General features: G+C 35.8%; 1 protein-coding gene across 3 annotated transcripts; it reads right to left on the bottom strand.

The window, feature by feature from the left end:
* Positions 1-22947, bottom strand: LOC106070346 (nuclear factor interleukin-3-regulated protein-like). Of its 3 annotated transcripts, XM_056025460.1 has the most exons (4): positions 22755-22947; positions 22507-22642; positions 3243-3548; positions 1-1998 (listed from the first exon to the last, which is right to left on the bottom strand). In XM_056025460.1, the coding sequence occupies exons 3-4, from the start codon at positions 3519-3521 to the stop codon at positions 1075-1077; spliced, it is 1203 nt and encodes a 400-aa protein (XP_055881435.1). In that variant the 5' UTR covers positions 3522-3548; positions 22507-22642; positions 22755-22947; the 3' UTR covers positions 1-1074. The 3 variants fall into 3 exon arrangements, with proteins under 3 accessions (XP_055881435.1, XP_055881434.1, XP_055881436.1); XM_056025459.1 differs by having other exon boundaries at positions 22507-22947; XM_056025461.1 differs by lacking the exons at positions 22507-22642; positions 22755-22947 and adding an exon at positions 15183-15574.
* Positions 22948-27423: the final 4476 nt, after the last annotated feature.

The raw sequence follows: 27423 nt of genomic DNA, 5'->3' as shown, positions 1-27423 counted from the left end.
AACTAAATAGCTGTCAATAGGGCGTACAAATGTCTACTTTAAAAGTGTGTAGTTTAAATAGAAACTCTCACGTTTGTTCCTACTCTACTTCTATCTAATACTATTGATATGTATTCAACTAACCGGTACCTCAATACGCTTTTTTTTAATTACGTTTCACCTTTACCACAAAAAAAAAGGGGGGGGGGGAGAATGTAACAAAATTAGTTCTTATGTAAGAGATATATTGAGAAAAAAAATCATTTTTATTAAAGTGTGATTCATAAGCGCCATTAGTTCTCAATAGTTTGCATGGAAACAAATGAACCTCAATTAAATATCATCGCTCATAGTAAAATAAATGCCGGTACAGTACCGGTACTAATATTTTATAACAGCAACAAGAATAGGCATTTCCATAGAGCCAGTCAAAAATAACCATCCAATAATAGATTTGAAAACAAAACAAAACAAAATCACTTCACGGAATTTCCACTAGGCTACACCTTAAAATAGTTTTGTAAAAGAAATATATTACATAAGTATTTCAATCATATAGATTTCAATGTTGGAGTGCTTCAATACACATCCAAGTTAGTAACGAATATCTTTAACAGTCCAGTCGTCTGTATGGCATAGATGACCTACTTTCTTACCGACCTTACACATACCATTGTCTATATTCACCACTGATATCAGTATCATTAATGTTGCTTATTGCTTATGCATATACGGACAGCCCATATCAAACAGTAATTAATTTTTTAAAAAATCCTATTCCGACTAAAGATACTTTAAAAAAATATTTTAAAAATTTCTATAAAAAAAAACGCAACATCACATTTAAATATTGTACATAGTGTACCTAAGGATTACAGTATATACTAAGTGCTCTAATGATCGCCTGATGATTACTTTAAAAATGACTTTATTAAAGTTGTATGAGTTATTTAGTAACAAACTTTTAAAAAAATCAACAAAATGTCTTTTTAATCAAATGCCCAATTCTTTTCACATCTTGTTTAAAATGACTGAGTATTGCATATGGGACAGTTAAGAAAATTTTTTTGTATTCTTAATTAACTAGAAATGTGTTCAATTCAGGTCAAGTTCTAATTTGGTATCCTGTTGCATGATGGGTTTTACTCCATCAGCGTTCACATTTTTCAAGTCACACGAAAGCCTACTAAATCCACTGCTCATGACAGAAGTATGGTCAGCGCTTTGACGCCTCAGCTGTTCCTGCCCAATATGTGGTCGCCCGCCATGTGCATACCCCATCGCCGCGATGTCATCTAGAAAATCTGACTGGGGGATGGGCGATTTCAGAGAGGTCTGACCCCTACATGCTCTCTGCTCCTCTTGTCTCTTGATGTTCATTCTGAGGTCTGCTGGGGCTCCGGGGTAGCCCTCTTCATAAATCCTTGGCGTGCTTTGGTTTCCGTACTGCATGCTGTAGAAGTCGTAAGGCCTCGGGTACCCACTCATTGACCCAGGGCCGTAGCGAGTGTACGGTGAGCTGTGCTTGGCCTGGTAGGAAGACGGAGTGGACGACTGCTTAGGCTGGTGACCAGGAGAAGGGGAGAAAGGATGACCAGAGCTGTTACTTGCTAAGCCCTGCTGGCTTGAGCTGGCGGCTGGAGCCCAGCTGGGCGATGGATTGAAAGGTCCGTAAGCAGCAGGACCGTAGGAAGTTTGCAAGTTGTAGGTGGTCTCACTTACTTTTGGGCTGTTGTCGGAAGACTCACTGCAGACTTTCTCAGCATCAGAATCATCGAGGGACGAGTGCAGCCCCACAGAGAACACTGAGGGAGATGTTGAAGATACGTCGTCAATATTTCCTGCGCTTTCTCTCTTCTTGCGCAACTCATTAGCTTCGCGAGCAGCCTTGACCTCTAGAATGCATTGCGCTTGTTCACCAGGGGTAAGCAGACTTTGTTCAGTTGGAATTCCATAGCGTGCCTTTATGATGACGATTTCCTTGCGCAATAAAGCATTTTGTTCCTCCAAAAGGGCAACCTAAAATTAATATTGAAGCAAAAATTATCAACCAGCATTTTGTAAACACACTTAATCTAATTATTTTTTTTATCTAATATTGCTTTATGTGACTGGAAGACAATTTAAAATTAATTAGAGAAAACTAAGTGTTAATTAAGAGTTCATCCATAACGTAATAATAAATGTCATTGTCTAGGTTGTTTTTTTATTTTATAAACAATGTAGTTATATTTTCAGAAATAGCAGTAAATTTCTAATATCACTAACTATAGCCAGGGAGTTAAAAATATGGTTACAAATATGCGAGATTAATCAATAAGTTACAAGCTTCATGTTAAGTCTAATTTTGTGAATCTGTAATATTAATATATATTGTGTATTAATAGTGTGTAAAGTATAGTTTTCCCTTTCAGACCTAGACCTATGGGGCAGATGATGTTAAAATCATCTATTTCTTTAGCCAACGGTTAAAGAGCAGGGTTTCATGTGGCCAGCACAACAACCAACCGCCTTTACTTTACCCAACTTAAGTCAGGTACCCATTAGAGTTGGGTGGACTCAGGGGTGCCCTAAAAATCCCCAATTTCCAAATCTCAGTTTTCACAGAAATTCGAACCCAGGACCCCAGGTTCGGAAGCCAAGCGCTTAACCACTCAGCGCCCTCTATAATAGAGTGTGTGCTCAACCTTTTCAAGAATTTTTTCGAAAATAAAAATATGTTATTTCTTAAAGAGGAATTCTGTTGTTTTCCACGTTAACCTAGATTACTTAAGAGTTAGGGTTATCTGATTTAACTTCCGCTAGTGCTATACACTTTTCACTACCCAATCCATCGTAATCATTGGACAATAATCATATTAAAAAGCACTGTAAAAAGAATTCGTAAATAAATAAGTAAATAGGGTTTTATTTTAGTCATACATGTAATTTCAATATGCCAGATAAACAAAAGCAAGGAAGATAAAAAGATTGAATTAGTAGATGGCATTTAGAAATACAGATAGATTGACCTTTAATTTCACAAATTAAGCGAGAACAGAATGTAATATCAAGTTGACAGTACACTATTTCCACAACAAACTTCCCAAGGAGAACAGAATGTAATAGCAAGTTGACAGTACACTATTTCCACAACAAACTTCCCGAGGAGAACTAAATGGATTTAAAAAAAAAAGACATTTTCGTAGACATGTTACATTACAAATCACTGAAATCAGTACTTTTGGCAAGAATAAAATAACAAAACTGTTTTAGTACGGTACCTTCTGTCTGATGTCACTCTCCAGAAGCCTCTTGTTCTCGCGAGATCTCTTGGCGGCCAAATTATTTCTCTTTCTCTTCTCCCAATACTTGTCGTCCTTCTCCGTCTCCGGAATGTTTCTCTTGGCTCTTCTGTGCGCGTTCTTGGAGCTGCTCTCTTCTTGGTCCTCGTCGCACGACTTCCATGGATCCGAGTCGGACATGAACGCCGGTGGTGGCAGCTGTGGCGTCGCATTTTGTTGCTGCTGTTGGTGCTGGCAAGTCGGGCGGTCCTGGTTCATACTTTGTTTTCGGCGTGTTTCGTGGGTCTAGGACAGAGTGAAATGGTTTTAAAGAATTTTTTAATATGAAGTATACAATTATTTTGAAAGGAGGCAGTTATATTCCATTTGCTTTATCCTTTCAAGTTTTCTGTCCCTAATCCTGCGGTTGAAGCTAAGACTGCTTTCTCACCAAGCTTATATCAACTCTGTCTGGTAAAAAGTTTGTACACGTTATTTCTTCCACACCCAATCTCGGATCAAGCTGAAACTTTTCACAATTATTCATTGGCGTATACGATACACAAATCAATAAAAAAAAAAGTCAATTAATTACTTGTAATTCATTATTTTGTTTCATACCAACAAGAGAAATTAACACTTCAGTATTCACAGATATAGATAAATAAATAGTATTTTGTCCCTTTAGATAATTGTACATATTTGTTTCTCCCACACCCATTCTCGGATGAAGTTGAAACTTGAAACAATTATTATTGTACCTAGCAAAGCATGAATCTATCAGTTATGAGAACAGACTTTTTTTTTTAATTAGGAAATTTTCTGCAAGTGTGCCAATGTAAACCAAATAAAAAAGTCATTAAATATTTTATTTTAAATTATTTATTAAATTATAGTTATAGTTGTAATATATAGTTGTACTGGACATTTGAAAAAGAAATGTTTGAAATCATAGTCCCTGCTCTTTTGCTATACTGGTACTGCCAGTGGCGTGGCTAGGGTGTGGTGAGGGGGGGGGTCCAAATCTGAAAATCCCCTCGGGCCCCAACTTGAGGTGGTCCCTCATATGAGTGTCCAAAAATGTGTTGTTGTTTTTTTTAATAAATAGTACGCCATTATCTCATGGCATGATGTCGAATGTCGAAATGCAAGGGTCCTTAAGGAGGTCAAGTTCCCCAGGGCCCTCAAATCCCTAGCTATGCCACTGAGTACTGCATAAATAAAAATATGTATGGAAGGACAGTTCTTTGCAAATTCAAAGGAAGTACTTGAAGACTGCTTTTCTTCTTTTTGCACTTGTATCTATGTAAATGGTCAAGGCAGTCTGAACTAATTAGAATAGTCATGGCAACATCTTTTCTCAAAAATATTTTTCTGATTTTTAAGGAAAAAAAATGATAGTAAAATTTTAGGTAAATTCCCATCACTGATCAATAAAAAAACAAAATTACAAAGAGAGTTTGTGTTACACAAACTCAGAGGCGGCCCCCGTCGAAGTCGGATCCCTGTCGGATCTGCATATTCGCAAATAATATTCAAGAGGTGATTTAATTTTGATGGTCAAAAGTAATAATGTTCAAAACGTTTGGAAATGAAAATCTAAACTTTTTTTTACACTTTAAGTTTAGAAATTGAAATTCTACATCTTAATTTAGTCTATTTTAGTCTAAACTAGATCTAGAAATTCTAGATTTAGACTCTAAAATAATTTTAATTAGAATATAAATCCAGATCTAGATATACTGTAATAAAAATCTTGATCTAGTTTTAAAATCTAGATTAGATCTAAATCAAGATATCATTCCTTTTTTAAACGCGAGTCACATAACGAGGCTTAATAAACATTACTATACCGAGTTCTTTTTTCATTTCATTTGAAGAATTAATTCCATATAACGTCAGAGGGAAAAACAAACACAACGTCACACGGCCTAGCTAGACTAAAAATCGCCTTCATCAATACGAGCCATTTATTGAGTGTTTATAGACATTGGTGCACCGAGTGCGTTCTTTTAGCATTTCTTTTAAAGAATTCATTCCATATGACGTCAAAGGAAAAAAAAACACTACGTCACACGGCTTAGTTAGAATAAAATATGTTTTCGTCAATACGAGCAATTTTTCGAGGGTTAATAGACATTGGTGCACCGAGTGCGTTCTTTTAGCATTACATTTAAAGAGTCCATTCATATGACGTCAAAGAAAAAAAATTCCATTACCTCACAATAGGCTATATATAGTAGCGGTACCATAAAAAAATGTCTTTATTTACACGAGATATTTAACGAGGGTTCATAGACATTGGTGCACTGAGTTCTAATAGAATTTATTTAAAGAGGATCAAAGCCGCATTGTTTTTGCGTTTTGTCTGTCAGTCGGTCTGTCCGTCATCTTGATATAAAAAAACAACAACTAAAAGTTATTAAAAATTAATTAGCCTTTATTTTACGTTTCAAAACATCGCAATAATGTTTAGGTATGAACACAATTGAAAAGTTTATATAATAGATTGTTTCGGATGTTTGTATAAATAGTAAAAGAAAAAGAGAATTTCAGATAAATGTAATACCGTTAATTAAATTTTTTGGATGGTCTGGTATAAAAATTAGATGTACTACAGCCATGTGGAGAGATTTTCATACCTTACTATGGTGTATGGATTCTGTTTTCCTTAAAAATCGGAACATAATATTAACGATAATTAGATTTTTTAATGTTTTAGGTAGAAAGTTAAATGTACTGTAAAAGAGTAGTGAGTTAAAATATTTTTCATAAAAATCCGTAAAAACATTATTTCGTAAATGAGAAGATTATTTGTTTATTAATTAGAAGAGGGAGTTCAAACAATTATTTGGCGTTAGTAGATTTTTAAATAAATTCGGAACTTTCTGGCGACGATTTGTAAGAAACAAAATCCGGAACATTCTTTATCGATTACAAAACTTCTATGTTATGTTTCAGCAAGAAAATTAAATGTCTAAAAAGTAATGTTCAGTAATCAATTCTAGTGAATTACTTTTTTTTAAAGCCCTGAACAACCTATTGTCGATATTTTAAAAATTTGTTTAAAGATGAAAATACGGAACAATTTGATATTGATAACCAAATTATAGTGACGCATTGTCAAATAATATAAGTGTAATATTAGTAAATTATGCGATTTCAAACAATCGTTAGGCATAATTCATGTTTTATAAAACAATATCCGGAACATTTTTACACTTAATGAAATATAAGTCAGAATAGACATTTTGATTTAGCATTAATATGCTATTTACATAAAAAAAACGGAACAACATATTATTGATAATGTGTTTTTGCAACGTTTAAGCATGGAAATTGAATGTAATATAAATTAGAAGAGCAAACAAACATTTGTTGGGGTTGATTAGTTTTGCACAAAAAAATCCGGAACAATAAATTTTTAGATACTTAAAACTATTGAGATGTTACGGGAGGAACATTAAAGGGTAAATCAGATTTTCAATAGCTTTTAGAGTTCTAGTTTTTTTTATCTAATCGTGACGGACAGACCGACCAACAGACAAAACGCACAAAAATAATCTTCTTTTATTCGGATGGGGCACTAAACAAAAAAAAAATAAAATCTGATTGCGGCTTTTACCCCTTACGCTACTGCACGAAAATCGCTGCATAAAAAGTCCATTAAAAAAATGTGCGTGATATTTACATACAAAGTGCATTATTAGCCTTTATAAACAAACAGAAATGTTTTCTTTTAATTTTAGCAGCTAGTTGACCAGAAAAAACATCGTTAACTATTATTTATATTTGTTGTAAACATTTCCTGTACATTTTAAAAATATATTTGACTTAGTGATACTGAAAATACACCAAAATTGCCCATCTTTGTTAGCATATTGTAACATTACCTCCCTTACATTTACGTAATTGTTTTAGAATTGGTGTATTTTTATGAAAAAATCGCTTGCATAATTAATTTTATAAATTTAACGGTTTGCTTTTAGAAAACCAAAAGTAGCCGTTGCACCTAAACTTTTCAAGCCGCATTTAATGATGAAATAATATTTTTCTTATCTCTTCTAGTTTTCGAGATCTGAGTGTGACAGACGGACAGACGGACATTTCGCACAAACCTAATAGCGGCTTTTTCCCCTTACGGGGCCGCTAAAAATATCCAATTAGTCAATAAATTATTGGTCATTAATTGTGTTTGATGTCGAATAAGGGAAATAACTTCTACATTATAAAGAGATATAGTATTACGTGCGGAGTTTTTCCCCTTAGATAAGCTTTGTTGTTGTTTTTTTAAAGGATTTTTAAAAATTATTTTGCTTTTTTTATTTTGATTATTATATACTGCCTTTATATACCCATTTAGCTTCAGAATATTGGACGAAATGTGTTTTTCTAAATCATGGGTTAATGTCGCCCTGACATTCAGATAAGTGCAACTTTAAAAGCTATATTTACAGGCTTAGTGACTCTTTTTTTTTCCGAAACATAGAAAAGTGTTTCTACAACCTGAGTGCTTAAATTGTTTAATGCTGTATTTAGGGACCTAGTTTAGTTTAGAGAGTATGTTAGTTTTGTTGATAACTATATTGGGCATTGTTTTTTAGTAAATGTAATGACGTAGTCAGACGAATGACGTAGCAGAATAGGCGTACAAGTAGAACAAGATGGCTGGAGCTTAGAGAAGTTTGAATAGTGATAGAGACAGATAAGGAAACGACGGCTAGGGGAGACAAGACAAGCATCCCATTTATAAATAAATACATCAGTGAAGTATGCAACAGTCTTGAGTAGCCTACATCTATCTTGTTAATTGTAATGCCCCTTTGCTAGTTTAGACTAGTAAAGAAGAAAATTGTTGGATTTACACAACACACAAGATCCTAGCCAGGACAAAATTAAAATACTTCTAAATGAGTTTGGCCCTTGGGAAATGCCCGCTTCCCACCTACCACGCTCCTAGAGACGCCTCTGGTCTCGAACTATTCAAGAAGTATGGGTTCATTATGGCTCTTTACGGTACGAGCCGTAAGCAGCATACAGATAACAAAGCCATGACCTGCTGTCCCATTATCGCCATTCCCAACTACTGACTAGCCGGTGGCCGGTGACGTAACGGCACGCGCAAAACACGCATGTCCATGCCGGCTAATGGAGTGAGTTTTTAATTTACAGGAGGGAAAAGAGTGGCTGTGGTCGATGAGGTGTTCAAGTCAGCAGCTGTGGCCACTACTGTCCGATTCGCCCCCGGGAGGAAACAGGCTTCTACAGTCAATAGGCATGATAAAATAATAATAAGCTTTTGTGTTGAAACGAACCTGGACACCGGCAGATACCGGTATTAAAGTAATCGATAATTGTTAATGTTAGCTATTTTAAATGTTAGGCCTTATTTAGATCTAGATCTGCTAGTCTATTTACCAAACTAAATTGCTTTATCCATTATCTGTATCTGGAATCATTATCATTTAAGACAGGCTTCCAAAACTGTGTTACTAAATAGGTGCTCCACGAACTACTGGAATAATTAAATATCAGACCATTGCGTGAATTAATCACTCTAATAAAAGCTAAAGCAAAGTGTCCCGTGAAATACTCAGAGTGTGCGAAGTGTTCCGGTTATGGAAAAAAAGGCTTATTACTGATTTAAGCGATAAATGAAGAAATTTTGTTAATTTCAACATCTATTGGCTTAATAATAAATCAGAATAATGTCGTAGCTTTCTGTTACATAATGCACCATAAGCGTGATCCACCAAAGTACTCATATTGACGAGAGTCCAGGCTTTCTTATCTTCAAGAACAAGTCATCCCTGTTTCACGAACCTATATTTGTCTTTTCAAGCTCATTTCTGCTCGCTTGTTCTGGACATTTTTCTTGGAGGCGGAGGGCATCAGTATGAAATATATACCCCTCCCCCAATGCTGGCTATCTGTAATTGTTCAACTCCTGGGGCAGAGAGAATACGTACTACTAATACATTTAACCGCCAAAAGCAGCTAGTGATTTCTTAGAAGTGTTAGAGGAGGGGGAGGGGAATGTGCACACTAAGGTCACTTTGACCTCTTTAAAAAAAAGGTATCGGACCTAAAAATTGTGTCTTCAGATCTATGAGTTAGCGTAGACGGTGAGGTGAGGAGCGGGACAATAGGTGCCCTAACGGACTGAGTCAATGGGACAATAGGTGCCCTAACGGACTGAGTCAATACCTATTGCGGCTGACAGGCTGACACAAAGCAAGATTTAGGTACACACATTTCAAGCTTCCGGGATATTCATGTGTACATAATTTCAGACCTTCCGCCAGGGACGATGGAAGTTTTGAAGTGATCCGAAAACAAGGTAGGGGAGAAGTGGAAGTGGAAAGGGTGCCGGGTTAAGCGTGACCTCCGTGACGAAGGTGCCGGGTTAAGCGTGACCTCCGTGACGAAGGTGCCGGGTTAAGCGTGACCTCCGTGACGAAGGTGCCGGGTTAAGCGTGACCACCGTGACGAAGGTGCCGGGTAAGAGACAGAGCGAAGGAAATAAAACGTGAAGGCGGGCAAGCAAAGGGTGAGTTCATGAAATTAAATTGATGTTAGTAAAATGAGATTATTTGAAGCAAAAATAATTTTAGAAACAAAGAGCAACAAGGTTATAAAATGCCTTATTTTAAGAACGAAATTATTATTTTACAATATTACAATGTTACAATGGCTTATGCCAACTATTAATACTTTTGAAATAAAATAAACGTATGATTTTTTCCAGTAATTGATATAATAAAGATAAATGTACAATAGACGTATGTGCATTCACATAAACTGTTTTGTTTTCCATCTATTTTGCAATGTACATGTACGAATTGGATTAAATGTGGCACATATATGCCTAGATTTGATTTGCATCTCTATAATTATATACTGGGTTCCCTTTGGGTTTTTTTTATAACAGAAAGAAGAAAAATACGTCCAAAATGCTCGTGAAGTTTTTTTTTTTTTTTGGTCATCATACTAAATACGTTGAGCCAATTCAAAACAAATATTGGCAGAAAAAAACAAGGTCAAAGTGTGCAAATATAAAATTAATACGCGAAACTGAAATAATCCTAATACTGTAAGTAATTTAGGCAGGTCATATTCAGTCTAGCAACATAGTGCTATGGTCTAGCTCAGCACAACGACCGAACAGTTTTGCGTAGAATGACGTCTGGAAGTTTGGTTTTTAATTATGTTTTAGACTGTCTGTTGATAATGAAATAGCCAGCAAGACCGAGACCAATCATCACAGAAGGCCTGAACACTGACCTGCAACGTTTGCAACCTATGTACGACGTGGAAACGAGCCATGGGTCTCCACTGCCCACAGGTTGTGACGCTGCAGGTCAGTGTTGAGGCCTGCTATAACGAATGGTCTCTGCAAAACAGAAGAGGTGGGGGGTGGGGAGGGCGAGACCCTCGGGAGTAGTTTGACGAGGGTCCCGGACGGTGCTACGTTGGGCAGAACTTAATCTATGGACCATCATGTCCGAAGCGCATACTACACGACAAGACCGCCCTCCACTCCCCCACGACAAGAAATCAAACCTTAACATCTTCGATAAAACGTCCTATCTCTAAACCACTTCCAATAAATCTTACACATCGTTTATGGACGACTTTACCGGAAAATGAATGTCAACACATAAACAAAGACATCTGTGTGCTTACCTTTCCTGAATGTGTAACTCGCAGAGTGACCTGGGAACAGAACTTATGTCACATGTCAAAACAAAAATACAATGGTTGTAGGCAATGGTCATGTACTTTCTCCGAGATGACCGTGAGTCCACTGACCCACCCACTCGAGGAGAAGATAACAAGTGGTTCACGAACTCGCCACCTCACAGTGGCCACTTTGAGGCACAATATAATAAGTGGTCGGGTCGGCGATGTTATCAACCCGGAATAGTCTCGAGATGTCCTCAGGGGTCAAGTTAAGTAGCACCTTCATTTCATAATGAAATTTCTCAGTTCATACATAATTAAATGTTTCTCTTATTGTCTAATATGTATCTTTGTTTCAATTCACAAGCAAAAAAAAAATTAAAAATCTCAGAATAGTTACGTTTTTAAAGCTACACATTTTTATACAGAGTTCAATGGTTCAATGACGCGACATTTTTTATAGCAATTTATCAATCGCTTTCAACGTTTATTACTAGTGTCCGTAATTTTTACACAGAAGCCATTAATAAAAATCACCATTCAAGGGAAAGAATCTATAAATAAAATGTTTTTGGTGTATTCGGTGTATAGAAAAAAAAATGGATGATTTGATAAGCTTTGTTGTTTTTGTTTAAATGAACTGATAATTACTGTGCACTTTTTACCATTTGTAGCTTTGTTTAGTTGGTAACATTCAAATTCAAATTAGAGTCCTCGAAACTGTTTTGTTTTTTCTGATTAGTAAATGAAGTATCTTTGAAGTCGTCTGCTAGTGTTTGTACACAAATTACTATGTAACTTACTAATGAAAGACATAGCTTTAGCCAAACGTGTGTTCTTTTCTACACCGGAAACACCAAAAAAAAAAAACTATTTATAGGCTTTCCGCAGTGTAGGAAAATCTTCTATAAATTTCAGAGGTTCAAAAGAGAAGATAATTATGCCCTAAGCGTGGCTGAGCGGTGAAACGCTTGGCTTCCGAACCGGTGGTCCCTGGTTCGAATCCCGGTGAAAACAGGTATTTTTTATTTCGGGATCTTTGGGTCCACTCAGCTGGCCACATGACACCCTCGTAAACCGTAGGTCACAGAAACAGATGACCTTTACATCATCTGCCTCATAGACCACAAGGTCTGAAAGGGGAACTTTACGTACCTATATATTGCCAAATGTTAATTTAGTCGTGCATATTAATTAGATACTTAAACTCTGCTAAATCCTTGGTTTTCTTGAGTGAATTATGCAGCGCATTCAATGCTCAAATGGCCTAGTGAAAATAAAAGAATATTTAAAATATTTAGGCTTTTGTTTTGGAAGGTCGCGTAGGCCGAGTGCCAATATAGTTTTACTATTTATATAAAGTAAATTTTGACAAAATGCAGATCTAAAATTTTACATGCCACGGTTTCAAACGTTAAAAAAACAAAAACAGCAACTCTAGTTGGTGATCTGGTTAGCGACCACGACATTCTTCAGTTGAACTCTTGAACTAAAGTAAACTCTTCCGCAATACTCAAAGTAAGCTATTGATACATGTCAAATGTTTCTTATAGTATTTTGCAAGTGAATAAATATTTCTCCCATCGGCGCGACTTCGCCAACACAACACACGCGCACACAGACGGACCTTATTACTAGATTTTAATACAAATGGAACTAGAGAAAAAAACAAGGTAACAATAGATTTTTAAAAGTCTGATGTTCTAATTTGTTGATCCTTACCAAAAAAGTACATCCTCCTATATTTAGACCATAAACATTGTTAACTCTTTCTCTCCTAATTTACGATGCCATACAGTGGTGTAGCAAGGTACCCGTGGCCCGGGTTCAAGAACATTTGGGTGGGCCCGGGTTCAAGAACATCTTGGTGGGCCCCCCTCCAGCCAATAAGACAAATTTAGTGTGTGACAAATTGAGTTATCTAAATGCAAAGACATTCCAATGTAAAGATCGTAACTTTAAAAAAAAAAAGTTATTCGAATGGATGGTTTTGAGGTCATACGATGAGAATGTATGGGCATTGGCATCGTATTGGTTTCAAAATCAACCACCGCTGGAATCCGCTTTCAGAATAATTTAAATAGGCACTCGCTGAACCTCCAAGAAAACATTTAACATCTATATTTCATTTAGTTTGGGGATCCAACCAAGAACTTGTGTGACAGACTCAAGCTAAATGGGAGATGGGATAAACATGGCTTGGTGTTGGACCGAATTGATGTTGGAAATCAAGTGCCAGTGCTTCTTGTGACTGAGTTAGAGACAGTATTATAAGTGCACATTCTTAAACGCACGGGATAAAACGATATTATTAATTAATATCTATTCGTTTTATGACACATTGGGAAGTAATATGCAAGCACGTAGTTTAAATGTTAAGTTAAATTTTAATTTAAGTGATGGCCAGAGACTGTATACGACGTAACCACTGCCTGCTACACAAGTAAATATCACTCCAGTACTGCGAGGACTTTCGGACGTAACCACTGCCTGCTACACAAGTAAATATCACTCCAGTACTGCGAGGACTATAGGACGTAACCACTGCCTGCTACACAAGTAAATATCACACTAGTACTCCGGGTTCAAGAACATCTTGATGGGCTCCTCTCCAGCCAATAAGACAAATTTAGTAAGTGACAAAAATGAGTAAACTAAATGTGAAGACATTCCAATGTAAAGATCGTACTTTTTTCTTTAAAAAAGTAATTATGTCATAACGTTTCATTCAGTTAGGACTGCATATAAGTAATAGTGTCTTAAAAGTCAATGTTTTTACAAGTACTTAACAGAGTTAAACTACTTAGAAGTGTTTCAAATGAACAAACAAATGTTCTTCCTAAGTTCTAATGTGGGCTCCAACTGGCCTTGAGGCATGGGCCCAAGCGTAATGAGCTCCTTCGCGCCCCTATTGCTTGTGGGCCCGGGTTCATTGAACCCCTTCGCGCCATGGATGCTACGCCACTGATGCCATCGTTGATTTAACCCTATTAAATTAAATTAAGTTTTGGTTTATAAACTTTAATTTGTGTTATATAAAAAGAGTATGCATTTAATACCAAAAGTAATCACAAACAAAAATGTTATTGTCATATCAGGGTATATGTACAAATGTGAAAAATGAACAATTCTGTCAGAACATGGAAAATAATTACGAGTGTTAATTTTATTTAAAAATTCATCAAAGGTCTACCTTAGAAGTCTTTTTTTTTAATCTTTTACAATACGGTATATCTATTCAAGTCAAAACTTCATGGAACCTTCAAGATCCTGGACGCGTACCGCGAATCTCACAAACGGCTCTAATGATTTTCCTAGAAATTTAAGTGGATGTATATCGCTGAGAAAAGAATTACTAGCTCGTTGACCACATAGGTGAAAATTCTATTTTGACCGTTATAATTTTTCAAAGTAAAAAATAAATGAATGTAAATTAGTCTTGAGTACTAGACTTAGATCTAGAGCCAACATCGATTTTGAAAGGACAAACGAGTTCTTGAAAAGACTATCGCCTTCGGGAATTTCCGAATGTAAGGCATCATTGATTCAAGGCTTTAATTAATTAATGTTCAGGAGGTAGTAAATCTTGGGAGTCAAATGTCCAGGTCTAGTGTTAGATCTAGATGTCCATATAATAAGAATATCAATAAAGAATCACTAAACTATGCATCGCTCGCTGGCCGAATTGGTAACGACATAGGCATCCACATCAAGTTCACGAAGCCGACAGTGTCAAAATTACTGGATCAATACACGATTTAAACCAATATGTTTTTAAAATTATTTTTAATATATGTTTATATTTTATATTTATATATATTTTTTTTATTTATTTTACTTTAAGTTGTATAATAGGAAAAGGCATCGTCTTTACAAAATGTATTTTTTAAAAATGTTTTTCTTGTTAAAAATAGTTAATATGAATGTTCAAATAATATATAAGACTTATATATATATTATTTGAACATTCATATTAACTATTTTTAACAAGAAAGTCTATGGTTCATACAGTCCGATATAAGAAACAAGAGAAACATTTTAAAAGTATAAGTAAAAACCTTGCTTGAAAAAAAATGAGTTTCTTTGACACGTTTTCGGATGTTCCTTCAGAATTGAAGATTATTACATCCAAGCCTAAACCTCCAGCAAGACGGCGGTGAATGTCAGCGGGCGGGGTTTGAGCCCCGGGCCTTCAAGACGACAGTCAAGGGCGCATACCACGCAGACGTACAGTGAAAATAAAAAAAAAATACCTACGTTGAACTATTAATAACTTGTAAATCCAAGCTCAGTCCATTGAACTATGATGCACTAGACTTCACTAGACCTCTAGTACGAGTCTTGTTCATAACGAGTTTCATTTGTAGAGCATCGTCAGTGGAAGCCATGGCGTGATTGAAATGAAATGGTTGCGAGACTAAATACCTCTATCCAAGACTCATCCAGGAAGATATATTTCTAATATAGTCTATGTGACTGTCTACTCCGAAACAAAATGTAAAGTTTTTAAGGCACGGTAAGTTTTACAAGGATTTTACTGCACCTTTGTTACGTTTATATACACTGACGTAAACCTGCACAGTCATGGCTTTGGAGTTTTTTCGTTGACCAGTGCGGTCATTGTGTCCGAAAAGCACGCCTTTATTTCCTTTTACTGGACCGTGGCGTGTAGAGGAAAGCCTGATAAAGTATCGTTGCGTCACCTTGACGCAACAGCAGAGAAAGCGTGTAGCAGTAAGCCTCCCCTCTTCCTCCAGCTCATTCTCCACCTACCTCCCACTCGACCATTTTCTTTAGTTCTGCATGAAACGCTGTAAGGCTCACATTTTAGAAGTAAATCTGGCCTGTAGATGTGTGTGCGTGTGTGTTTGCTAGGTGGGGGTACAGCGTCACAAAGGTGCAGTGAACTCCTTGTAAAACTTACCTTGCCTTATAAACTTGACATTTTTCTTTCGGAACATGGGGGTCAAGCAGCAAAAACTCTCCCACCCGGCGCCGATGCATTATATCAGAATGAGTTTTTAGTAAGGGATTAACGATGAATTAATTGAAAAGGTATAAAAAATAAACTACTTCACTTCCCCCCTACCCCCTCCCACGTTAGCATATTTTCAACCCAAAAGACAGGTCATCATAGTTATCTCTTTTTTTTTATATTCATTATTTAAAATGGGTAAAACTTTTTGTAAGATCTCTTGTGAGAGTGTAAAAGTGTGTTGGTACTAAGTGCACATTTTTTACTTTCTTCAAGTATTTTTTTGTATATTGTGGTAATTAACTTTTCCACATATCTGCATATATTCAACATACATGTCAATTTATGTAATATAATATTTATATACAATAAATATGGTAGGAAAATGCAAAAAATCGGCTACAAATAAAATATAAAATATAGTGTTCTGAAAATTGAAAAAAAAAAGAGGACTAATAATATTTGGATAAAATGACTATTATATATATAATCACTAAATACTTTTGTTAGTTTATTAACATATATAAACCGTGACCTATCATTATAACGATGGGTCTCGTTTAAATCCCCAAGTAACCCGCACAATGCCCAAGTAACCCGCACAATGCCCACACCCTTCCTCTCTCACAACACGCCCTCCCACTGAAATGGATTTTCTCGCAGGTAGATGTTAAACCTGGTCATAAAACTTACGTAATGGAAATAAAAGGCAAAACACTGGAGTAAAGGATATGGACATTTGACGTTATATTTACTAAGGATTTGAAAGTTGCTGAATTTTATATTAGAGATGGGCAGCGACATAATATATAATACATATTTTTATAACAATGAATCAAAAGTATATCAAACAATGACTATTTATGTACATAAATTGCGTAATTATCAATACCCGGTACCAAAAAATCTCCTGTTAAGCTTGAGGTTGGGGTTTAATTTAATTTAATTTTCCTATGTACCTGTGCCTAAATTGCAATGCTTAAAATTCCAGTGCCTAAATATTCAGACACCTTGTGAAGTGTGTTAATTAATATTTTAAAAATTGTTTTGTTTCTTTTACAATTTTCGGATGTTTTTTCAGAATTGAAGACGATTACATCATAGTCCAAACCTCTAGATGGAGGCGGGGAATGGCGGCGGGCAGGGTTGAAACCCGAGACCATCGAGACAGTCGAGAGGTCATGCAGCATGACCAGGCAGCCAGCTTTCAAATATTTTTTTTCTAAATAAAAGATTTCCCGTATGCCATAGAGATATACAAAATATACTTACAGGGTCGTCCATAAGTAAGTGGACAGTAAATAACATTTATTTTGATGTATACATAGTGTGTAGATTTTATTTGTGTTGTTTAAGGGAAAATTAATACCGATTTTAAAAAAATATTTGAGTGCTATGTTTTTCAGTTTGGGCTATACATTTTATGTATGCCATTGTATGTTATAGTGATTAGAAAATACTCAATTTTGAGCTGCAAGAGCTGTAGGAGAAAAAAAATTTAACAACTCTGAATTCAAATTTCTGCTGCCTTGAAAAAAACATTTTCCTTTTCAGAACCTAACGATCTATTGGGCAGATGATGTAAAGGTCATCTGTTTCTGTGGCGCACGGTTAACGAGGGTGTCATGTAGCCAGCTCAACGACCAACAGCCTTTACTTTTCCTCAACTAATGTCGTGTAGGTGGGCTCAGGGGCGCCAAGGAGATCCCAAAATTAAAAATCCCAGTCTCTAACAGGATTCGAGCCTAGAACCCCTAGGTTCGGAAGCCCAACCTTTACCATTCATTCAACGCGCCTCCGCAAAACCCCAAACATGGGAAACTGTTCGGAAGTCAACCCTGAGGAATAATCAGGAGCCAGCGATCCTTGAAAAGCAGCTTGCAGCACACGGTGCAACATTCTGTAGAACGTGCTGATCCCCAGCTATAGCTGTTATTTGACGTTTCTTTGGCTCCAACAGCCGCGTGTGTGTGTGTGTGGAGGGGGGGACTGCTGTGAGGGCGACAACGTTCCGACCATACCCAGACTTTCTTCTCATCCAATCTCTATGATATAATATCCTAAAAAATACACTGGTACGACAAAGTAGAAAACACCAAACTATGGGAGATGAATGGGCAGAAAAATATAGAAGTGCAGATCTTAGAGAGGAAGTGGAGATGGATTGGTCACACCCTTAGAAAAGATACCAACAACAGAGCTAGGCAGGCCTTAGAGTGGAACCCCCAGGGAACAAGACGCAGAGGAAGACCAAAAAGAACATGGCGACGCAGTATACTAGAGGAAGCCGAGAGGACCGGAAAGAGCTGGGAAGCCATAAAAAAAAAACTAGCAAGAGACCGTGGAGAGTAGCGTGTTTTCACAGAGGCCCTATGTTCCATGAGGAACTCAAAAGAAAGATGATGATGATGGATCTCTATGATATGAACAATTATCGTGTTACGACTAAAAGCAAACAATAATATAAAAAAACTCCTTAAAGCGTAGGAAATGTGAGTGAACTATCATGTACGAGAAATATATAGCATAAAGATGAAATAAAATGCAGGGCCTTATTAGAGGATGTAGAATAGATGTGTACCTGCAAGGTTGCAAATAATGCAAATCCCTATTGCCTGCATATTAACAATAGATCTATATTCTTATACCATTCCAGCGCAGTTCTCAAGCTATATCTTCTCTTGTTTAGTTTAAATAGTTTACAAGGCGAGAGAAGGAGAAACAGAGACATTTACTCAAAGCTGATGTTACATCGAAGTTATGGCTCGTTTCAGAACGAGACTGAGATTTCGCGCGGTTTGCCTCAACGTGAACATGACGTCTCGGGCATTTTCGGCCTAAGAAATCTTCGAAGTCATCGCCGGTATCTGGAAATTTAGGCACCGGATATTTAGGCACCGGAAATTTAGGCACCCGGATAATTAGGCACACGGAAATTTAGGCACCGGATAATTAGGCACTTTTTGACAAGGCGGAAAATTAGGCACCGGAAAATTAGGCACTCTTTAATTAGCGACCTTAATTTTGAAAGTAGTTTTAAAATGTTAACGTATATTTTATCCTTAGGCTATGGGCTATCGGTGACGTTATTAAAAAAATAGCAACTAGAATGATTCTTACTGAATTTTCATGATATAAAAGAAAAGCTGACAAAACGAGGGGAAAAAATGACAATCGTGAGAATATGTGGAAAAAATGACTCCGGAGTAATAGTCATTATAATATGTAGACCTCACAGGATTCAGGGAAGGGGAGGTAGAGTTGATTCTCTTCTCATTGCTTCCCCTCCTTAGCACTTCCCCCTCTACGCACTCCCACTAAAAGGAGAGGATTTGTCGCGGGTAGATGTTGAACTAGGTCGTGAAAATGACGTAATGAGTCTCAAGGCTACTGTTACGGTCGTAGCGCAGCACGGTGTGCATGAATAATGGTGCGAATTTGTGTAATGAATGGAAGGGATGTTTAAAAGGGGAAGCCGGGAGAAATTGACAGGAAGAGAAATGAAATGTTCGTATTTACATAACTTGTTGTAATATTAAAGTATTTATAGAGTAATAACCTGAGAGTCTATTATTATTTCGAAGAGTCTTGTGTCATAACAGCTACACACTGGAGTACTGGGCAGCATTGTACATAACTGGAAGTCTGGAGAAAATTGTCTTCTTATAGTGGGAATGGAAATTAGCAGGTTTGCGCGCGTTACTTGTAGGAATTAAATATGTTGATAAACGAAAGTAGTATTCATATTTTATAATAGCATTAATATCTATTATCAACACTTCTTCTTTTATATTGTTAATGGGTAACCCCTTTAGGAAGATCTATTGTGGGAGTGTATAGGTGTGTTACGTCCTTCTAATGTGGTAATTAACTTTTATTGAATATATGTAAATTTATGTAATATAATATTTATATAAATTGCAATGGAAATCGCAAAACGGCTAGAAATTACGATAAAATATAGTTTTGAAAATTAAAAAAAAATATGGAAAAGACAGATGAGTTAACAATTTAAATTTTATTTTTTTGGAATACTGGTCTCTTATTAATACTTATTCTGCTTATAGAAGATTGTTGATGTTCCAATTTAACCCCGCCTTCTCTATCATAAACCAAATATATTTACTACAATTTTCGAGAAGGTATGATTCCTCTATTCCTTTTGTGTTCAGTACCATATTCAATTATTTGTTTCTTCAGAATGAAAAAAAAAAACAACGACAAAAAAAGGTTTCATACACACATTATTAAACACACACACACACATAAATATTTATATATGATTAAAAACAACAACAAAAAAACACTCGTTTCCCTAACTTTGAACACTGCCCAATGAAATTTAACTATCTTCATTTCCATTATATATATTATTATTTTTATTACTGTTATTATTATTATGATGGTTTTAACAGAAATATGTCTACCAAAGTTTTTGGAAGGCCTCTAAAATATAATCCCCAGACTTCCATTTTAACACCTTTGTGTTTCCATACCCTTTAGTCCAGTGTGTGCGCTCCTCCCCCCCCCCCGCCCATCCCATTTTAAAAGTACGACCCCTCCCTTTCCCATAAGCAGAGGGCGATTGCGATTATATTTATCGCCAAAACTCACCGACATAATAAAAATATTTTATAATACTTTTTAATCCTAAGTATTTACATTAGTAACTAAATATTTACACAAATTGCATAATCATCAATTTAAAAAACTCACCAGTCAACCTTAGGGGTTGGTGATGGAAGGAAGCAATGAGCGGAGAATCATCTCTACCTCCCCTTCCCTGAATGCTGTGATGTCTATATTACATAATGACTCATGAGTCATTTTTTCCACACATTCTCATGATTGTCATTTTTCCCATTTTGTCAGCTTTTCTATAGCTAAAATCGTTAACCGTTATAGTTGCTATTTATTATAACGTCACCGATAGCCCATAGCCTAAGGATAAAATATACGTTAACATTTTAAAATTATTTTCAAAATAAAGATCGCTTATTAAAGAGTGCCTAATTTTCCGGTGCTTAACTTTCCGCCTTGTCAAAAAGTGCCTAATTATCCGGTACCTAAATTTCCGGGTGCCTAAATATCCGTAAATACGCGGTGCTTAAATTTCCTAAATTCGTCATCGCCACCTTGTCAAAAATGTTTCCCCCTCATTAGACAAATTTCTTAAATAGGTGACATTTTAATGTTTTAATGGTTCCCTTTGTAATTAAAAAAAAAATAATTTACATCTCTATAAGTCTATAAGCCTAAGGAAATATTTTGATTTATGTAATTTACATATTTAAAGAAAAATGTGAATACTAACGTAACGATATCAAGAAATTGGAACGTACACATTTCTTGTTGCCCTTTTCTTAACTATGCTGGAAGCTTCCATCTCTTTTATATTATATTATATATTAGTGGGCCTACTTAATTCAGATGAGTTTATAACTCAGCTAAGAACAAAAGCTCGATTTTTATGATGTGATTTTAATTACTTAAAAAGCACTTAATATTATATTTTTAGTTTGTTTGTTTGTTTTTTGTTGTTGTTTATGACTAATTCAACATATACCTCCACATCTGTCAAGTACGATTTCTTTCCCTTGTTCAAGATACCAAACATTTAATTGATTCTTGTGTTGTGAGGTAAAAGAAATAATTGTGCACAATTTCAGCTTGATCCGAGATTGGGTGTGGGAGAAATGACGTGTACAAACTCTTTAGCTTACAGACAGACAGACAGAGTGAGGTTACAGAAGCTTTGTGAAAAGCATGAAATAGCGCTAAGCAAAAAAAAATTGGTAAAAATATTTCTAATCGCGCAGATTTATTGCTGTTGGTCAAGATCTATTACAAATTTAACTCCATGACTGATCCAACCTAATTGATAGAATTACTCTTCGTATAAGAATTGTTGTTTTTTAAAGTAATTTTAAAATGATTTTCTTGTTTCTAACTACCTTTGTATAGCGCAATTTTAATGCTAAAACCATGTTCAGTGCGCTTTGGTTAGCATGGTCTAATCTTTTGGGGGAGTTGGATATTTGAGACTGGGTTTCTGTGCTGTGTACACATTTAGGTCCAAAACGTAAAAAATGTATACTTTCTTTTTAAAAAAATGTTTTCGGAAAGTAGCTCGTACAACTGAAAACACAGTTATTTTGTAAATCTTTATTTTGTCGAAATAACAAAGCTCATACATAAATGTTTTAAAAAATTATACAAAATAATAACACCCCCTTTACATAGTGTAGACTCCCATGTTTTTATAATAATAAAAATAAATTTTTGTCAAAAAAAAAAATACAGTTTACGTTACAGGTTTTATATGGAAGATAAGAAGCAGCCGTTGCACCAGAACTTAGCAAGCCGCAATATAGGATAATTAATTTCTTTTCTAGTTAGAGTACAGTAGATAGTTAGTTAGTTAGTTAGTTATTATAGATAGATAGATAGATAGATAGATAGATAGATAGATAGATAGATAGATAGATAGATAGATAGATAGATAGATAGATAGATAGATAGATAGATAGATAGATCTAGAATTCTGTATAGACATTCATCATAATGTACGTCAAGTAGGTCCAAAAAAATAGCATATTAACTTACACTGAATCAGAAAAGCTTTAATTTGCTCCTTCCAAATACATGTCGAATAAGAAGAACAAACTAGTTCAAGTCCTTGTATGAAATAGTCTCATGATTTAGCAGAGAATCTGTACTCTGCAATGGAACTGCACTGACACTGTGGAAGCCATTATTGGCGTTATATGAAATAAGCCCAAAAGTATGAAGCAATGAAATGGTTAGAAACTATTATCCAAGACAAAGAAAAACTATTTTATTTTTTAATTCACCTTGTCTAATCCGAAGTAAACATTTTGTTTAGGGCACGGTAAGTTTTAGATTTAGATTTCACTTTTATTGCATCTGGACTCTACGTGCACTGACGTCAACTTGTACAGTCATGCCAGTCATAGCTTTGGCGTTTTCTCGTTGACCGTTGGGGTCATTGTGACTGAAACGAACGCTTTTAGTTCGCTATGCCGGACCGTGGCGTGTTGCGAGAAGCCTGATAAATGTTACGTCACGGCCAACTGGAGAGCGCTGTGACGCAACAACAGAGCAGCCGAAGGGCCTCCCCTTCCCTACCCATCCCCCCTACAGTCCTTGATCTTTTTCCCTTCATAAACTGACACTGTTAGGCCGTAACCCCACGACAGACGGAGGTCATAGTTAGGCACTTAGATCTAGGAAAGAGTGGGCAGTAGTCGCCGTTAGCGTATGTATGTGCTGGCCACCATTCAGGTGCCGATGCATTAGTTCCACGTGAGTCAAGTGTCGTTTGCAATATGCAAAATGATTAAAATAAGTCCGTTTGTGAACTTAGATAGGCTAAGAAAGAATCTAGGATGTTTAGGCACTGGAATTTTAAGCACAGGTAATTTAGGCACCGGTAAATTTGGCACTTTTTTTTGACAAGGCGGAAAATTAGGCACTCTTGAATAGCGACCTTAATTTTGAAGATAATAAAAATGTTTAACTTTTTTTTTGTCATTAGGCTATGGGCTAGTGGTGACTAACTGGCTAGAGGAAGAAGAGAGTGTCATGGGGAGGTATGGCGAGAATGAATGTTAGTTTGATATTTTGGTATGATTGTTATATCCCCTTGTTATGAATGCGAAGTGTTGCACGTGTTGTGAACTGAGTGATTAAGTCTTCGTTGAATGTGCGAGAGAATGTGTTAGTCAGTAAGGTCTTGCTCCCGGTCCAGGAAGGTTGGACGTTGCTTCCTGGACTGGTGTTTATATATGTATATGACATGAAAGTCGATGGACTGGTGTTTTGTGTATTACTATTTCATAAGAGTGATATAATTGTGTGCTTTATTAAGTATTAAAGTATTATCGATATTTATGAATATAAGGAGTTAGAGTTGATGTATATTAAGTGTTCGTATTTGAGTTAAGCAAGTATTGATGAATTATAATTGAGTAACCAAGAAAGTATCAAGCAAGCATTATTTAATATTCAAGAAAAACCCCTAGTGAGCCACAGGAACCAAGACAAGAAAAACAATAACAAGAGACAAGCATATATATAAATTTGAACCCTGACACAGAGCTTAAATTTCAGGGTGCCTAAATTACCAGACACCGCTAAGAAAAATGCCAAAAGACACAAAGATAAAGATAAACAAGTGTTGGGCCATCAAAACATGAAACGGTTACACGAATCAGCCCGGAAAACATGTACGACTAGATTCTAGATAGACACATATTAAGGTTCACATTCAGACCTTGCGATCTATGGGGCAGATGATGTAAAGGGCATCTGTTTCTTTGCCTCACTGTTAACGAGGGTGTCCTGTAGCCAGAAGAACATTTACATTTCCCAAACTAATGTCAGATACCCATTAGAGCTGGGTGGACTCAGAGGTGCCCCAAAAGATCCTAAAATTAAAAACCCCAATCTTCATCGGAACACTCCTGTTTGAATGTCAAGCGCTTTACCACTCAGCCACCGCCCCTCCTCACATGTATGATATAATATATTTTATTCTGATGGAACGACAGTTACTCACATAAGAGTAGGGGCGGACTGGGTATCAAAATCGGCGCCGGCATTACCATATAACCTGGCCCACAAATGGTGTGACATATGTTGTGCATCCTAATGGGTACTTCTCAAAATGTGTAAAGTTTGGATGATGCACCGAAAACTGGATGAATGCAGGCGTAGGCTACGCAAAGTATTTTATTTCTACATGAAGTGGTCTAAACATTATTTACAATAAATTTTTTATTTCTACATGAAGTGGTCTAAACATTATTTACAGTAAAGTATTTTATTTCTACATGAAGTGGTCTAAACATTATTTACAATAATTTTTTTATTTCTACATGAAGTGGTCTAAACATTATTTACAGTAAAATAGCAAACGTGATGAGTTTGAAAGGTGTCTGGAAATTTAGCCACTGGAAAGTTGTGTTCCGGTAAATGGGGTACCGAAAACTTTGCCATCCTGAAATTTGGGCACCTGGAAATTAAGGCACAACTAAATTCGTCACATTTTGATAGCGAAATTTATTTTTAAGATTATTAAATTCAGTTTAAAATGAATACCTTATTAAGTGTTCCAAAATTAAATTCAGTTTAAAATGAATACCTTATTAAGTGTTCCAAAATTAAACTCAGTTTAAAATGAATACCTTATTAAGTGTTTTGGAACCTATCTGGTTTTACATTGGACTACAGGAGTCTAAGAAAGCCAAACGCCTAGACAGGAACTTACTGCACGTAAACATCTCTTACTGCTGTATACATTTAATGTAGTTGATACTTATATTCAAGGAATACTATGACCTCTCATGAACATACTAGTTCCTGCCTTATCGTTTATAATTGTGTCGAAATCAATTTTTTCTTAAGCATTTTTATTTACAGACATTAACATCATTAAAAATCAAGTGTTCTTGTGTCATGGTGCTTCTTAGCCTATTCTTTAAAACGTGCAATGTGCAGAAGCTTCTTTCTCAAGTTACTTGAGCACGTAATAACGTACACACAAATTTAGAAGCAAAGCCGATGACAAGATAAACTGTACATCTTTATTCGGTGACAACAATATAGACAGTTATTACTAGACAAACACACTTTGCGCTCAACTTCCATATCACTATCACCACGAGAAATGGACAAGCTCTCATCCGAATCACAAGAAGATGGCGCCTATTATAAGCTATCCCGACAAGATCATCGTCTAATGTTTCGTCTCAGAGCAGGACACAACAGAATGAGACAACATATGTTCCGGAAGCTCAAAATTGGAACTAGTGAAATCTGCGGAGTGTCACCAGAGAATGCTGACCATATTCTTCAAAGCTGCTCTCTTTACCAAGAGGCCGGAATAAGACACTGGTCTGGCCCAAAAACACTCCTTTAGAAAGAAAACTATATGGAGAGTTTCCTGATTTGGAAACCAGTGCGCAGTTCATCTCATATATTGGTCTGGTCATCTGAACGCTCCAACATAATTATGAGAACGAAGAAGAACTATCACCTTAATAGTCATAGTCCTGTTCATATTAGTCGTTTCCTAAACTTATCTTCTTCCAATGGAGATGTTTTCATCTACTTCTTTCTTCACGACTTGGAAATCTGAATGTCTTCATCTTGGTTTACACATACCATGTTCTATGTTCTCAGAACATCCATTACATTTGTTGGAAGGTAATTTGAAAGAGGTGTGGTCAGTTCAAAGACATGCAGTAAAACAAATGCTATCAAGATGGTTTCATAGCTAAGTAAAGCATCTTTTCTTCTTGTTTCTGATTTCGGCTATTGTTTTCTATTATTTTGTCACGCATTTGACAATCAAAATGATTAGGTCTCGAAGACATCAAGCAGTGTTAAAGTCCATGCCGATAGTAAATTTCAAAAATACGGTCTAACATTTTGCAGATCATATTATATTCACCGTATAGTGTAAAGTTTTTGATACTCTTGTTGAATTTAAAAAAAAAAAAAATTGCACACAAAAAATGAACAAAAATATGTTCATGTATTTGTATAAAGCTATTGTATCTTTTTTTAAAAAGTCTCCTTAGCAAAAATGCATTATTTTTCTTTAGTGACATCCAAGAATTGGATCATCGAATTTAAAGCTCGCACTGTATCACACACATATCATCCACCCAACTCCATTGTAATACTTGAATTGTAAACTCAACATCTTTTTAGAGTCTTGGGAATCACGCTTTTGATATTAACAAAAAAAAATAGCTTTATACATTTCTCGAATTTCATTTATTCAAATTTAATCAGAGCTAATTTTCTCAAAACAAAATTAATTAAAGCTATCCATTACCAGCGAAAAATTTTTTTATCAGAAACATAATAAGTGTGAGACTTTTTTTTAATTTAAAAGTAAGTACACATTTCTTTGATCGAGCAAATGTTAACAAAGTAGTAGCCTACGAAAACAAATTAGACAGGTGAAATAGAAGGTTTCTATACGTTTTACTTTAGACAAAAAGTTCTTAATCAGTGTGTTCGTTTATTTTTGTTATTTCTTTAACTCTTACGTTTGTTCCAAGTGCAAACTTTGTTATGTGCCTTGTTCTCAATAAAAAGTACTTTGAGAGCTCAAGTAGGCCTACTTAAGGGACAGATAGGGTACACATTCTCGTTCTTTGGTCCAAACCTTAGTTTTTACTTAATTAATACTCAAATACGAGTTTATAAATACAAAGTAAATATAACATTTTGTTTTTAAATCCTTGAAAAAAAAAATACCAACATAGCGCCCTCTTCTCTTTTGTCATCAGTACCCACCTCACAGTTTGAGAAACGCTTTCTTAACAAATAGAGAGCCAGGGAAAGAATGATTATGATCAGACAGAGTGCAGTGTGATGCTGAAATAAGTGTCTCTTATAAACTATGAATTTAAAAAAAAAATCGGCTTCCTTTGTTTCCCCGGTAGAGCAAGCTTATAAATGATGATGAAACAACAAAACAATCAA

This window comes from Biomphalaria glabrata, chromosome 4, assembly GCF_947242115.1.
Source record: "Biomphalaria glabrata chromosome 4, xgBioGlab47.1, whole genome shotgun sequence".
Lineage (NCBI taxonomy): Eukaryota > Metazoa > Mollusca > Gastropoda > Planorbidae > Biomphalaria > Biomphalaria glabrata.
The sequence above is the reverse complement of the archived record's forward strand: the minus strand, read 5'-3'. Positions and strand labels throughout refer to the sequence as shown.

What these genes read in the sequence shown, in the direction of transcription:
- LOC106070346 (XM_056025459.1), bottom strand. Translation starts at nt 3,521, where the DNA reads ATGAACCAGGACCGCCCGACTTGCCAGCACCAACAGCAGCAACAAAAT. An exon ending in AGAGTGACATCAGACAGAAG is followed by an intron (nt 1,999 to 3,242) that starts GTACCGTACTAA and finishes TATTAATTTTAG; the next exon opens with GTTGCCCTTTTGGAGGAACA.